This window comes from Penicillium hordei, assembly GCF_028827395.1.
Source record: "Penicillium hordei strain IBT 12815 chromosome Unknown utg000001l_segment0_segment0, whole genome shotgun sequence".
Classification (NCBI taxonomy): domain Eukaryota; kingdom Fungi; phylum Ascomycota; class Eurotiomycetes; order Eurotiales; family Aspergillaceae; genus Penicillium; species Penicillium hordei.
In genome coordinates this window covers 500,072-513,519 of record NW_026623142.1, presented here as the reverse complement: position 1 = coordinate 513,519, position 13,448 = coordinate 500,072, and the positions used below count along the sequence as shown (strand labels likewise).

Here is a 13,448-nt window from a genome sequence, read left to right as displayed (position 1 = left end):
GATCGCGGGTGGTGGATACAGAGGGATTCTTGGCGCGTGTGTTTTGGTGTTTCGTTCGACATGTTGGTATGGGATTCACCAACGTCACTCTGGAGTTTACATCGATTTGCTTCTACTATCTACTTTGTAGATTAGATTATACATCGAGAACAGGTTTTTCTTTTTGTCGTATTTGCTTGGTTATGATTTCATCTCTATTAAGAGCTAAATGATACATTTGTGGAATACAAGAACTCCAATGCCGGCGACCAGCGCCAGAAATATGAGAATAAAAATACGAGACAGAAGTCTCTAAAAGGGATTGTATCATCAAAATGGAGTCCCATCCATGTCAGCTTGGATCAGATTCTTCAGATAACTCAGCTCATCCATCAACTCCTGCATGGTAGCATTCCCCTGGAACGAGGTATTGCTGCGACGGGAGCGAATGCGCTCAAGGGAAGCTTCGCTCACTTTCCGCTCTGCGGTAGAGATATTTTGGTCCGTGTCCGAGCCTCTGGAGACTTGGGGGAGGATGATCGGGGAGCCATTGGGGCTGCGCGACATCGCAAGGGCCTCCATGGATTCAAGAGCGCTAAATAGGGCAGCGTGGCGCTTGGGGTTGCTTTCCACTTCCTCCATGTTCTCGATTCCCAGCCCAGAACAGTCTAGGCCAGGTGTGGACAGGGAGAGGGTGAGTTGGGGGAGGTCAACGCTCCAAGGAGGGAGTTCTCCGGATGCCGAGTTCGGAGATGAAGGTTTGGAGTAAACGGTGAGGTGCGGGGTGTTTGGGTCGGTATTGGTTGCGCCATCGCCAGACTGTGAGAGATCTGGAGTTGTCCACCTTTCGGTCGAAGACTCGTCCTGGTGGTGGTTGGATGCGGAGGCTGATACCATCGATTGATGCGGGTTGTAGTCGGTTTCGGTATCGGTGCTCCATTCAGAGAACCGACTGTATTCAGGCGTGAACTGGGAGTGGGTGGAGTCGACTGTTGTTGTTGTCATGCTGGAGAAGTAACTGCGCGGAATCTCGTCATCCATCGCCTTGTCTCTTTCGTCAATGGCGCGAACTGCTTCATCCATGACTGAAGATGGCGTGTTTGGAAGTGTAGGGAGCCTCTTTTCTTTGGTAAATGCAGCAGTTGGCGTGGGCAAGTCACCAGAGTTAGCGATATCTTTCAGGGCTTCCCTGATCGCACGGTTTTCGTCAAATGGCGCGGTAATTCCGTTTGCCGCGCTACGAGAAAAGCTTGGTTTACGGGGCTCCGGACGCGTCTGCACTGTGAGAAGACGGCCCGCTGCTGTTTCTCCAGCGGTTGCTTTCATTGCGCGACGACTTTGAATGGTGGACGGACTAAGTTTGCCAGGAGAGCTTGTGGATGGAATTGCGATTCCGGCGTTGACCTTGACTCCAGGGATATCGCGGCGATTCTCAATAGGCTCTTTCTGCTGCGGTTCCATCTTAGAAGCATTCATTGGTTGCACTGGCTCGAACTTTCTATCCGCCTCAGCGGGCTGCCTCAAAGCAGCCAAAAGAGCTCGGGCTCTCGGGGGAGACATAGAACGTGAATCTTTCTTGTGGCTCTTACGGGTGGCACTGTGCGGCTGAGATGCACTTCGGTGAATTCCGGCCATCGGAGATCTGCTCGACGGCTCTGCAGGGCTCGGTTCACGACGGACCGGTGCAGATGTCTGGAGATGCACAAGCTGGGGCTGTGGCGGCGGCTTCCGCGGGTTCATAAACTTGTCTTCGGGGTTCATAGTCCGAAGATATTCAGATCTTTGGGAGCAGCCACTCGCCGAGCGTCCATGTGCGCGACTGTCGGGTAAAATGATAGGAACGTTCAGCACATTCATGGGCTGCCCTGGAAGAAGCGGGCACATTGTGGTCATTGGCTCTGCCTCGTTGTAGTACTCTATATCATTATCGAGCAAATACTGTGTTCCTGGTTAGCTCTTTTATCTCATACGCGTGAATATCAGCCTCACATAATACCAGTAAGTACCACCCATCTTCAGACCTCCTGTTCGCCATTGGGTCTTGTCTGGTCCATCGCCTATGATATCGGTAAAGGTATGGCATCCTCTCCAGTGTCCTGGTCCGACACGCGTATCTCTTTCCATCGCATATTGCTTGGAGAAATTATCCCATGATCCGAGCAGCTTGACCGACCGGACCTCCGGTTTGGTAATCCTGAACCGTGGTCAGCGCATGGAGATATCAATTGGGTGGTGGCACTCACAGTAGGAAAGTCATGAGGGTAGTCGAGATCATCGCAAGGTAAGACTGCAAGAAAAATAACAGGAAAAGAGAGATCGCTGAGCAAAGCAGGTAATAGCACAGATAAAAAGAAGAAATCGGAGAAGGAAAATGCCCAACAATGCAAAATAGCAACGAAAGAAAATGCCAAAAGACAGAATGCCAGTAAAATACACCCGAATGCAAGGCAACAAAAGGACAGTCTATAGAGGCCAAGAAAAGGGACTTGAGCCAAAAGCCCGAGCTTATATAACAAAACCCACAAGAGCTCACAGACACAAAGCCAACTCCACAAAGGCGGTTCTATAATTACAGCCGGGGGTTGGAAGCACGCTGTACGGAGTACCTGTTTCAGAATCGAGTGACAGGTCTAAGAATAAACGGTTCGTTTCAGGTGTGTTCGGGGCAATGCAGATAATCACAATGCCATGGCCTGGACACACAGGGCCCAAACCAAATAAACAAATAAGTTGTAGGCTGATGCTTCAGGAACCGCGATGATGGTGCAATTTCCCTGATGCAGTGCAAGGCGACAAGGCTGGCCAATGAGGGAGCGGAAGAAAGCGCCGACCACTCGGGTTGGTAATGTCCCTGCGTTGGGGAGTCCGGCGCTAAAAGGTCTCTTAGCGCTGCAGGTTGTGATGTTGAAACAGGGGGGATAGAAATCGAGGGTGAAACTGTAGAAACGGTAGGTTGAAGCCCTGAAGGCTGCAAGAGAAGGAAATCAAGAGAGAAGGGGGATGAGAGGCGAATTAGAGGGTTTTTTTAGGAGATCGGCGCGGGGACGACTTGACGATCACAAAATTGGCGGTGATGATTAGTGGAGCTAGGAGTGTTCAATAATCCGTGCTGATCTACCCCGTGAATGAGAAATATATTGTTATAAGAAGAGAGGAAGAGAAAGAAAAGAATGTGATGTCCGATTCTCAGGGCAGAACACGGTGTGGCTTGCGATCCTCCGATGCTCCGTCATTGTGGTTCGTCGATCTCCATGCAAGGTACGCACAATTGGATTGGTTAGATTAGTTAGATTAGTTATATTCATTGGATTCATTTCATCGGCTTTCCATTTATGTTATGTATCAAGAGATCTGGCTAATATATGAGTTGATCATGGAGTATATACTCTCTGTACGGACTATTATTCTCGAAAACAAAAACATACCAGTTTGCAGGAAGCTGCAAGGGCCCGAGCTTTAACTATAGCGAATTAAAGCGTCAGATCTTCTTATTGGTCGTGGAGATTAAACCGAACTGGGCTAACTCTGAGCCCACAAGATATGTCCGAGGATTCTCCACGGCGGTTCCTGAGATTAATCTTCCAAACGATATGTCATTTTCGTTCGTAGGTCAAAATATGCGATTGGAAGGGAAATAATGTATCAAATATGACGGTAATCCTAAGAAATCTAAGTATCTCAAACCCCTAAACCTAAAACGCGTAAACTCCCGTGGACGTAGCTATCTATCCAACTTTCTTCCTATCCAACCTCTTATGAACAGCCCCAAGCACAGTCTTCAAGATCCCATCCCCCTCCAACCGCTTCCCAGTCCGATTTCTCCAAGAAACAGTATCAACAATATCCCTCATGTGTAAATTATTACACCGACACCCAAGGTCTTCATCCAATTCCTCCAAGTACTGCCGAGCCATCTCATCATTCCCAATCTGGAAAAACTGAATTCCAACCTGCCATGGAATAGCGCGACAAGAAGGCCCATCCAGCATCTGAGCGGTCTTGATAATAATGCTCTCCGCGTCATCCGTAAACACTCCATCCGTAATCGTGATGATATTAATTGGTTTAACCGGCTTAACCGGCTCCGCCGGCTCTACCGACTTAACCAAAAAGCCCGGGCTAGATGCTTCATTTTGCGCTCGCCTCTCTGTCTCCTTTGCTTCCACCAACTTGGTGTATGGATCCAGGATATCAAACAGTCGACTGCCGACTCCTGTTCCGCCAGAGGGTCTGACGGAGGAGAAGATCTCGCTTACTCGTTGCGCGGTTCTGATGTTGTGGTATCCGCCGGCATCGAGTTTTGGACGTCGGCTATGGTTGTAGCTGCGGGTGTAGTTGGAGTTGGAGTTGATGTTCGACTTTGGTCGGTGATTGATGAAGTAGATGTCGATACCCTCGCTGTCATATTTTGTGCAGACTGGCGCGATCGCGGCGATGGCATCTTTGGCTTCTTCCCAAAGTTCGCCTCGCATGCTTGAGCTGTCATCTACCAGGAAAATAGTGTGGAATTCGCCGAGGAAGGCGTACTGGGAATCGGATTCTGGCGCTTCCGGGGCGCTGATTCTAATTGTTGGGGCCGCTGCTTCCATGTACGGTGGTGGAAGGTCTGATGGTTGCTTCTCTGTGACATTTGATGTATTGGAGCTATTGGTGCGGCCTCGGGACCATGATGGAAAATGCGTTGGTGTAGTCACTATGGTTCTTGATGCGGTGGTTGCCCCTGCTTTGCGCTCTTTGCGCTCTTTCCGATGGCTGGATGAGAAGGAGTGCCATAGTGATGTCTTTTCAGGAGAGCCCATGGCTGAAGATTGTATATGTTTTAACTGAAGTGCTGGAGAGGAATCTGTGCCAAATAGACTTCTAGGAGGCTGCTCTGATATTCTTAAATGTATGTTCCAGACAAAGGATTTGACCCAGGAAACACTTCTTTATATCTACATGTCTGGCATCTATCAGGGGCTCGGCTTTGAACCCCACTATACAAAGAATGCATAGCATAGGGCAGAGAGGCATGGACCAAGGCATACTTCTGACAAACAAGGATTTACCCCAAACACATGGTCAAGATACGAGTTTCAATCTAACAGTAAGCCCCCAAAGTATGCGTAAGGCACAAAATGCCGTCATAAATCATAAGGCATATTTCGTTGGCTGCAGCCCTATTAGAACTGATAGGGGTATTGAGGAGCCATGTTGCTCATTCGTGTATAAGCCCCCGCCTTGGAGACCCGAGCAACAACTAGGTAACGCAGGGTCATCGGGCGCCAATGTTAGTTTTGAATCTAACCAATCATATAAACGCAGTTTCTGAGAGTTGGGAAGCGCACAGACAGATGGTCCTTTGTTGCTAGTGGCGGAGCGAACACAGCCCCGCAGAGGGCAATCCTGTTGCACAGGGCGCAGCGTAGTCTACTTCGCAGGGTAAACTGACCCATTCTAAGTGTTTTTTCTGGAATTTTATTGGAAGCTATGATGGACTATGATGAGGCTGTAATCTTTTAATTTAATGTTTGTTAGACAGTTCGTGAGTCATAATGATAATCAACACACAACGCGCCCTAATCCCAAACCCCAGGCTATAATACAAAACATACAAATCATTAGACACGTATCGACGCTGTTGGCTCAGCCCAATAAGTAACAGAGAAAGAAAAGAATGAAAGAAACAACTATATCAGCCGCTATATACCCCCGAGGCAAGTACCTCCCTTTTAGGCCGATTGAACTGCATGTCGCTTCGTCAGATCAGGTGCACTGGACACTTCCATCAGTGTCTTCTTCCTCAGTGACATGATGTAAAACTCCAGGATCAGCAGAAACTATATCTGCCACTGCCAGCGCTAGGTCGACACCCATCGTCTTTCCAATCATTTCCAGACACTTGACCACCCAGCGGCGCAGCCTATGTTGGGGGCTCTCAACGACTCCAGCGACAAACAGATGCCATAGAAGCACTAGACCCCCAATGTAGCTTTCAGGTGGCGGGATATCAGACTCCTTAGTTACTAGGTGAACGTTGAAGTGAAACGGAACACTGCGGCAGATCTCCACGGCCAACCGCCGAATCGTTGATCGCAGTGTCCTGCATTGGACACGAAGCTCTTCCGACAATGAGGCTAGAGAGGAACTTTCGGATAGCTTCCGGACATGGGAGAGGATGATTTCGCTGACAATAATTCGGGCGCTGCGGTAATGATTCCACGAACTGCAGACCCAGGGGGTGGTGTACACGTGGTATTGATCGTCGTATGGCGATATGCCTCGGAATTGCTTTTGGATAGCAAGGTCGAAGGGGGAGCTTACATGGGTGGTGTAGTTAAATTCGGGGGGAAGAGCTGCCAGCCAGGCAATTAAATCGGCTTCGATGGCCGACGCTGCTGATATGATCTCCCGCTCACTTTTGCACGTATTGGTGTGGATGTCTGCGCGAAGGTTCGATAGTTTCCCAATTATCATGACTAGTCGATTGCCGTGAGCTTCTGCTGTGCTAAGAAACATCGCGATTCCCGTGCCTTGGAGTAGCGACTCAGGCACTCGTGCGTCTCGTTGCAGGCAACTGATGGTCTTTTCAAGGGATTAGCTTGAGGTCGAAGGAGTAGTCGACAACACTTACAATCTGATATCGAAGATACAAAAACAAGCGAAGACCGGCGCTGGTCTTAAGTTGATCAGTGCCCCGTAGATCGAGCAGGGCTGTTGCCCCCTCGATATGGTTGGTCCAGCTGTCAATACTCTCCCGGGTTCTAGATGTAATCACCTATTAACAAAGCGTCAGCGACAACCATCTGAGGTGGAAAGAATGCAAAATTCCATACTTCATATATGGCAAGCAGTATGACAGCGCCTAAGGTTTGATTTGTTTTCGCCTCCTCTATGTCGGCTAGAGCGGCGTTAAGCAATCTCAAAGCGGATCCATACTCCCGGCGGGCTATATTGTTAAGCGATGGCAACCCTCTCACCCGCGAGAGCATAGCCGTGGCAGTAGCAACCACGCTTGCCTTCATGGCTCTCTGACTTGCAGGGCCCCCACTCTGCAACAAAAAATTGGAGATGAACTCACTACTCCAGAAATTGCTGGGGATGGCATTGGATCGCAGGAAATAACAGACTGCTTCATATTTGGTGGCATCAAGCTCATATGACGGCTGGACTTCCAATGGGTAATTCCCGAGCTGTCGCATAAGAAAAACATGCTGTGGATCAGAGTTGAAGTCAAAGTCCTGCTCCACCGCGAGACCAAGCTCAGACCGCACAGGTTTCCTTTCTGGGTTTGCAGTGCGACGCGATCGCTCTTGTTTATTCTTATGTGTCGAGGCCGCAACCGCCTTTCGGACTACTGATTTGCTTTCGTCGCGGAACATTAACGCCAGTTGATCCCGATATCCGGGACAGTCCCGCTTAGCCCTGGTACATTGCGAACAGGCCGGTTGGGCTTGGTCACACCGAATCTTTCTGGACCTGCACTCGCCACATCCTTTGCTTGGTTTACCACAGTATACCATGTTCCGTACTTGACAAAGTATTGTACATTGTCCACGGGTAAGGGGACAAAAGGAAGTAAAGAAGATGTTGCTCAGCCCCGTGTCGTCTGGACGGCGCTTAGCCGCTTCGGGTATGCTTTGCGACCCAAAACTTTCCACTGTCGATCTTACTTATAACACAGGTGCCTTGAAGCTATGTTGTACACCATATAACATCTGGTATAGGCAGCAAATAAAAGGCTTGTATCTGAGGCGATAAGCGGGTGGCATGTGATATATAATGTCAGCACTTACATGAAATACACCCAACCAAAATGCCGAAGATCCTAGCATGATTCCTGACTACTGCACGAGCAGGCTTTTGGGCGAATTAAAATCCCCCCCCCCCCATAGAAAATCCCATGAACAAGGTATATACAACATACAGATCCACGAACACGGTCGAAGGTGAGGTATGCGACTATTTTTGATAGGCATCCTCGGAGACTGGGACTAGATATCCCCTGAATAGTAAATAGCCTAGTCTACAATATATACTTAGGTAAGATGATAAGTTGAATAATCACAACAGTGTGTCGAATTCAGAGGTCAACTAGCTCTGGTCATCATGTAGGATAGTGCAGCGAGTGAGAGCGAAATATATACACAATATATGTTCATTTGATTTAAACGGCTATATCAGATTTGGACCTCACGGTATCGGATTGTCTTTCTTTCACTCTCCGCCCCGAGGTCCTCTGGTTTTCATACTAAACCGGGAAAAAAATGAAATAAAAAGAGATTTATCATTAATTTCTTTGTTACTACATTAAACATCAAAGTCTCATATCATATCCATAGGAACTTGCAGATATTACCCTGCTCGCTTCGGTGGAGACTCAATCTCAGCATCGGCCTGGTTCACCCGCTTCCTATTTCTCCTAAAGTGTCCGCCTGAGTCCGAATCCTGTTGCAGAAACCCGCCTGTACCGGTTCCATCATCATGCCACTCGCTAAATTCCCACTGGATTGAAGTTGATTGATCATCACTGACTCCCATACCACGTCGAGCACGCATCATACGACCCAACTGGCTCCCTTCTACCATCTCTTCAAACCAAGGGATCCCCCCAGTTCTACCGTGCTGTACACTCCTTGAGATATCCGCAGAATCATTAGATGGTGGAACAATGACCGAAGATGAAGCGGTTTCTGAGGCTGGCGTTAGTTCAGATGAGGTCGAGATACCAGCACGGGGAGCTTCCTCGTCGTAGTCCCGAGGCAGTAATCGTAGATCATCCAATGCGCGCTGGTCATCCCCCAGCAGACTGCCAATCGTGACAGACATGAAGTTTGATTCTTCGATAGGATCCTCTGTCCAGAATGTCAAGGGTGTACCGCAGTATCCACAGAACACACGCTGGGTTTGGGGTGCATGGCGGGGCGAATGAATGCGGCGAATGGAAGAGTGCGATTCATCTGGGAAGAAGGACTGAGTGTGGGATTGATACCAGTCGAGAGGCACTCGTAGCCACGCCGAAAGAGGTGTGCCGTGGAATCGACCTAAAATTCGATATTAACCGGGAGATCGACAAGCTTAGCTTGGCTTTACCCACGATTGTCTCGGCTGCTGTCGAAGTACACTTCGGCATGGTCTGTCACATCATCCGGGATATTGATTTGATATTCATTTCGACCACAAGCGCATGAGCCGCGGAGCGGATCGAAGGCCATGGTGGCACAAGAACTACCACGGCGTTGGTAAGTTCGCAAGGTTGAAGCTAGATAGACGGCTATAGATTGGAGATGAGCGACCAGACACTCGTTTTGTCTGCTAGAAACCCCAACCGAGGTGGTAATAATCTTTGATATTGAATTGGACTAGGAATCCAGAGTGCGAGATCAAAATTAACATGAGAAAGAGAAAAACCAATAAGTGTTCGGTGGACCCTCTTATGACGTTTAGAGGTTGCCAAGGCCCGTTCTTGTCCAGTTTGTTTTACTCCGCATTGGCCTTTGGCCTTATCGCTTCCTATCGCTTTTCCCGCGTCTCTCTACTCCCTCTCTCTTCCTTTCAACATTCTCCCATTACCTACCGATTACAATCGCCTCCCTCATCTATGCCTTGCCTCGACGGAGACACAGATCAATAACGATAGTCATCCAACCCATCCAATCGAAAACGCGAGTCCCGAACCCTGTATACCCTTGGCGCATCTACCCCACGCCCTCAGTTTCCTCTCAAATTCCTCCAGTCATCAAGCACCACGATGAATCTAGACGATGACCATGATCGGTCGTCCTCGACGCCGAATGGAACATCCAAGCAAGGATCTGCTCAGGAAAAGGACAAACCTCGCCTTACCGATCAAGAAAAAAAGAGCAATCACATTGCCTCGGAGCAAAAGCGACGCGCGGCCATTCGCGAAGGCTTCGATCGCCTGACAGAACTGGTACCTGGCCTGGAGGGCCAGGGCCGGAGTGAGAGCATCGTTCTGCAGAAGACCGTGGACTTCATTCACGTGAAACTGCAAGAACGCCACGATCTTATCGCAGAAATCGAGAACAAAGGTGGCCGTGTGGACGATTCTTTCCGTCCAACGTGATCATATTTCCCTCGGTATCTCATTGCGTTTTGGATCGGCGTCCTGCAGCCCTTGTTCCCCTCCGCTGGTCGATACGAGGGTTCTGGGGCTGCAGGCATGTGCCGAGGTCCGAGCGGTTTTTCTCAAATCCTGGACCACATGGACTTATACCCACACTACGAATCTCTTTTTCTTGTCTACCTATTCTACCCCTGTATTAAGAACGTCTTCGAAATGATCAATTGCGGGGCTTCCGCGTTGCCTGACAGATCTGGTCTTCGCATATGATTTGATGCCAACCACGCATTCTCCACCGCATTCAGTAGATCGAACGACTATCAATACGGTGCTACGGCGTGTGTATTTCTTGTTTTCCTACTTTTGAGTATTGTACATTGAAGCTTTTTTTTTTCTGGTTTGTTTCTGCTCCTAGGTACCAGAATGTATATGGTCACGGCTGTTGCTGCGAAGCAACTAGGGCGTTTTTCTTTCCCAATTGCCAGCCTGAAATCGAGTTATCTTCAGCTCTGGCTGAACACGCACATTGTCATTCTTATTCTCAATCAAAAAGTGATTATTTGACGGAGCCGTACTTCGGTTGCATCACGCGGACAGGGTTACGGAGAATAATTGCAGTCATGCAGTTTCTAGGTAGCCAACCAGATTATACGAAAAGTATATCTTACAGCTTCGGAAAGTTAGACGAAATAATTAATCAATGCAGCGGTGACAGAGGTGAAATCTCAATATAGACTACACATGTGTTTTAGGGGTTGCAACAGCCACCCGGGAGCTTCGGCTTACCGCCTGATATCTGCCAGAGAAACCGAGCCTTCAAGGTGAAGCAAACGCAGACTTCTACACTCTATACAAACCCGTAACATACAGAATCTCGTGGACAGTCGGGATCGCCAATTGAATATCCCTACTTATACTTGCAAGATCAATCAACTGCACACAAATACCATTTGCCTCGACAAGCGGACGGAGAGAGTTCCCCGCATCGCATCACTGCCCGCAACACCCAAAACACCAGACAAACACCAGAGAGACACCAAATCGCCCAACATGACAGACTCCAAAAAAGCTCTTCTATCCCACATGGAAGAATTCGACACCACCGAATCCGACCCACCCCCAGCCTACGACAAACCCGTCTCGAAAGCCAACCGCGGGGCACCACTCCCACGCCCACCACCCCTCAACCTCCCAGCCCTAAACAACCTCCGCAACCAGCGCGTAATCCTCGCCTCACAATCGCCACGTCGCAAGCACATAATCTCATTCCTAGGTCTCCCGAACATAGAAATCATCCCCTCGAGCGCTGCAGAAGACCTACCAAAAAGCCTCAGCCCATTCGAGTACGTGCTAGCAACAGCGACGAAAAAGGCCCTAACAGTCTACGAGCAAGAAATCAACAACGAGGTCAAGGGCGAGCCGGCCCTGATTCTAGCCGCAGACACGGTCGTCGTGGACCCATCCACAGGCTCAATTCTCGAAAAGCCCCGCTCTGAAGCACACCATATGGCCATGCTGCGCTCGCTGCGTGATATCCGAAACCACAAGGTCTACACGGCGATTGTTGCTATGGCGCCGTTGGCTAGTGCGCGGGACCCGGGTTATGCCATTGAAAGTACGGTTGAGGAGACGTCAGTGCGGTTTGATGGCGATGTTACGGATGAGTTGATTACGGCTTACGTGCGCACGCGGGAGGGCGCTGATAAGGCTGGTGGATATGGGCTGCAGGGGCTTGGGTCTATTCTTGTTGAGAAGATTGATGGCAGTTATGACAATGTTGTTGGGTTGCCGCTTAAGGCGACGCTCAAGATTATTGAGGCTGTTATGCAGAGTGCGGATGATGATGACGGGTTGCCTGGGGATGGCGAGGAGAGTGAGGATGATGAGTGAAGGGAATGTTTGTATGAGGTTTTAAGATCCCTTGTTTCTCGTTAGCCTTGTCTTTCTGTGTTTTTATATCATGCCGTTTTGAAGGATAGAATTAAAAGGATTAGGATTCATGTGTAGGAGAGTGATCTGATTCATGAGTAGAAACACTGTGCCCATTTTAAATACTGTTAACAATTTATCACATATTTTGATGTACCGTTGGTGCATAGAGAATCCCGCTGCATATCTTCTACGTAGTATACAGAAAGAAACAAAAAAAAACACTAGGATGTCTTCTTGTACAAGGGTTATATTCCGTCCTTTTTTCTATAGCTCAGAAACAACCTCGAGCAGCAGGAATCCGGCACCGATCAATAAATTCGGGCTGAGACAAAAGAAAAATAATCAACGACATATACAGAGGCGGAACGGAACGCCTGGATAGACCAGAACCAAATTGGTAAGCAGGAAAAAAAGGAAATAGAAAGACATCATGTCTGAAAAAAAAAAAAACTGTAACAGCACTCTATGCCGTCCAGATACGACGCAGAGCCTCGGTCACACCAACATCGTTTGTCTCGAACTCGTACAGACCAACAGCGGTAGTGAGGGTGAATGCGCGCAGGAGCCAGTTGCAGGTGGCGCGGAACTTGGGCACACGGGAAGGAGGGAAGTAGTCGACAATGGCGGCCCTGGTAGAGAGATGTTAGATTGCTATTTCCAGATTGCAGATCTGGGGTAGATTTGACGGAATTGCAGGATAGCGCGGGGAGGCTTCTTACTGGAATCCGATGTGCGAGTGGGCAACAATCAAAGAGCACAGGATGGCGTCCATGACGGGGTTGAGGGAGCCAGCCGCGAAGGGAGCGAAAGTGAGAGGGACCAGGCCGACGCAGACCAGTCTGAGATAGATGTCAGTCGGGGTTTTCTATGCGCATTCCGGGGGCTGTCGGAAGGAGTTGTATGGGTCGGTATTGTAGTACGCGAAAGGGAGCACAAACCTCTCAAAAGTCCAGTGGTAGCTGCCCTCGGAGGGGTGGGTTTCGGGAATGGGAGCAGGGTCGTTCACTATCGGGATAGGTTAATATCGAAGCCTTCAGCGAGGGCGGTATTGCGATTCGATGGGAAGCATTGTTTGAGCGCTGAAAGCGACAGAGACTGTATATCTCCACAGTTTGCAGGCGGTTCTATACTCAATGCTATCGAAAGGCGAGGGGAGGGTCGGAATAGGAAAGGCGCGGAAATAACATACTGGTTCCCTGGACAGTCTCTGTATCGCAAAAATCACGTTAGCAACTGCTCATAAACAACATCCAATAGATCTATCCATTGGCAACATCTCAATAAGTCTTATGGCAGGGCCTCTACTTACGAGGCAACGGGGGCAGGATCTGCTTCTTAGCGGAGGCATGGAAAGCGACGACCTGCGAAACGCCGACATTCTTCTGGAGGAAAGGCGCCCGGGGGGCGAGAGTCTGTCGCAGCAGAGTTGAGCGCGCGAATGAAGCCATTGTGAGTGGAGAGTATGATCGTGAAG

General features: G+C 49.2%; 7 protein-coding genes across 7 annotated transcripts; 2 read left to right on the top strand and 5 right to left on the bottom strand.

The window, feature by feature from the left end:
• Positions 1-309: 309 nt before the first annotated feature.
• N7537_000184 (uncharacterized protein) lies at positions 310-2,254 on the bottom strand (the record flags this gene model as incomplete). The annotated part of the gene is made up of 3 exons (XM_056891242.1): positions 310-1,917; positions 1,969-2,173; positions 2,223-2,254. The coding sequence occupies 3 exons, from the start codon at positions 2,252-2,254 to the stop codon at positions 310-312; spliced, it is 1,845 nt and encodes a 614-aa protein (XP_056756237.1).
• A 1,450-nt stretch (positions 2,255-3,704) lies between these two features.
• Positions 3,705-4,778, bottom strand: N7537_000183 (uncharacterized protein; the record flags this gene model as incomplete). Its single annotated transcript, XM_056891241.1, has 1 exon — positions 3,705-4,778. The coding sequence occupies one exon, from the start codon at positions 4,776-4,778 to the stop codon at positions 3,705-3,707; it is 1,074 nt and encodes a 357-aa protein (XP_056756236.1).
• Positions 4,779-5,724: 946 nt separating this feature from the next.
• Positions 5,725-7,481, bottom strand: N7537_000182 (Zn(II)2Cys6 transcription factor; the record flags this gene model as incomplete). The annotated part of the gene is made up of 3 exons (XM_056891240.1): positions 5,725-6,543; positions 6,593-6,736; positions 6,795-7,481. 3 exons carry the CDS (start codon positions 7,479-7,481, stop codon positions 5,725-5,727), a joined length of 1,650 nt encoding a protein of 549 aa, XP_056756235.1.
• An 832-nt stretch (positions 7,482-8,313) lies between these two features.
• N7537_000181 (uncharacterized protein) lies at positions 8,314-9,173 on the bottom strand (the record flags this gene model as incomplete). The annotated part of the gene is made up of 2 exons (XM_056891239.1): positions 8,314-9,002; positions 9,056-9,173. The coding sequence occupies 2 exons, from the start codon at positions 9,171-9,173 to the stop codon at positions 8,314-8,316; spliced, it is 807 nt and encodes a 268-aa protein (XP_056756234.1).
• Positions 9,174-9,709: 536 nt separating this feature from the next.
• On the top strand, positions 9,710-10,045 carry N7537_000180 (transcriptional regulator family: Helix-loop-helix; the record flags this gene model as incomplete). The annotated part of the gene is made up of 1 exon (XM_056891238.1): positions 9,710-10,045. One exon carries the CDS (start codon positions 9,710-9,712, stop codon positions 10,043-10,045), a length of 336 nt encoding a protein of 111 aa, XP_056756233.1.
• A 1,047-nt stretch (positions 10,046-11,092) lies between these two features.
• Positions 11,093-11,932, top strand: N7537_000179 (nucleotide diphosphatase; the record flags this gene model as incomplete). Its single annotated transcript, XM_056891237.1, has 1 exon — positions 11,093-11,932. One exon carries the CDS (start codon positions 11,093-11,095, stop codon positions 11,930-11,932), a length of 840 nt encoding a protein of 279 aa, XP_056756232.1.
• Positions 11,933-12,437: 505 nt separating this feature from the next.
• Positions 12,438-13,422, bottom strand: N7537_000178 (CybS family protein; the record flags this gene model as incomplete). Its single annotated transcript, XM_056891236.1, has 5 exons — positions 12,438-12,603; positions 12,694-12,813; positions 12,913-12,979; positions 13,164-13,181; positions 13,284-13,422. The coding sequence occupies 5 exons, from the start codon at positions 13,420-13,422 to the stop codon at positions 12,438-12,440; spliced, it is 510 nt and encodes a 169-aa protein (XP_056756231.1).
• Positions 13,423-13,448: the final 26 nt, after the last annotated feature.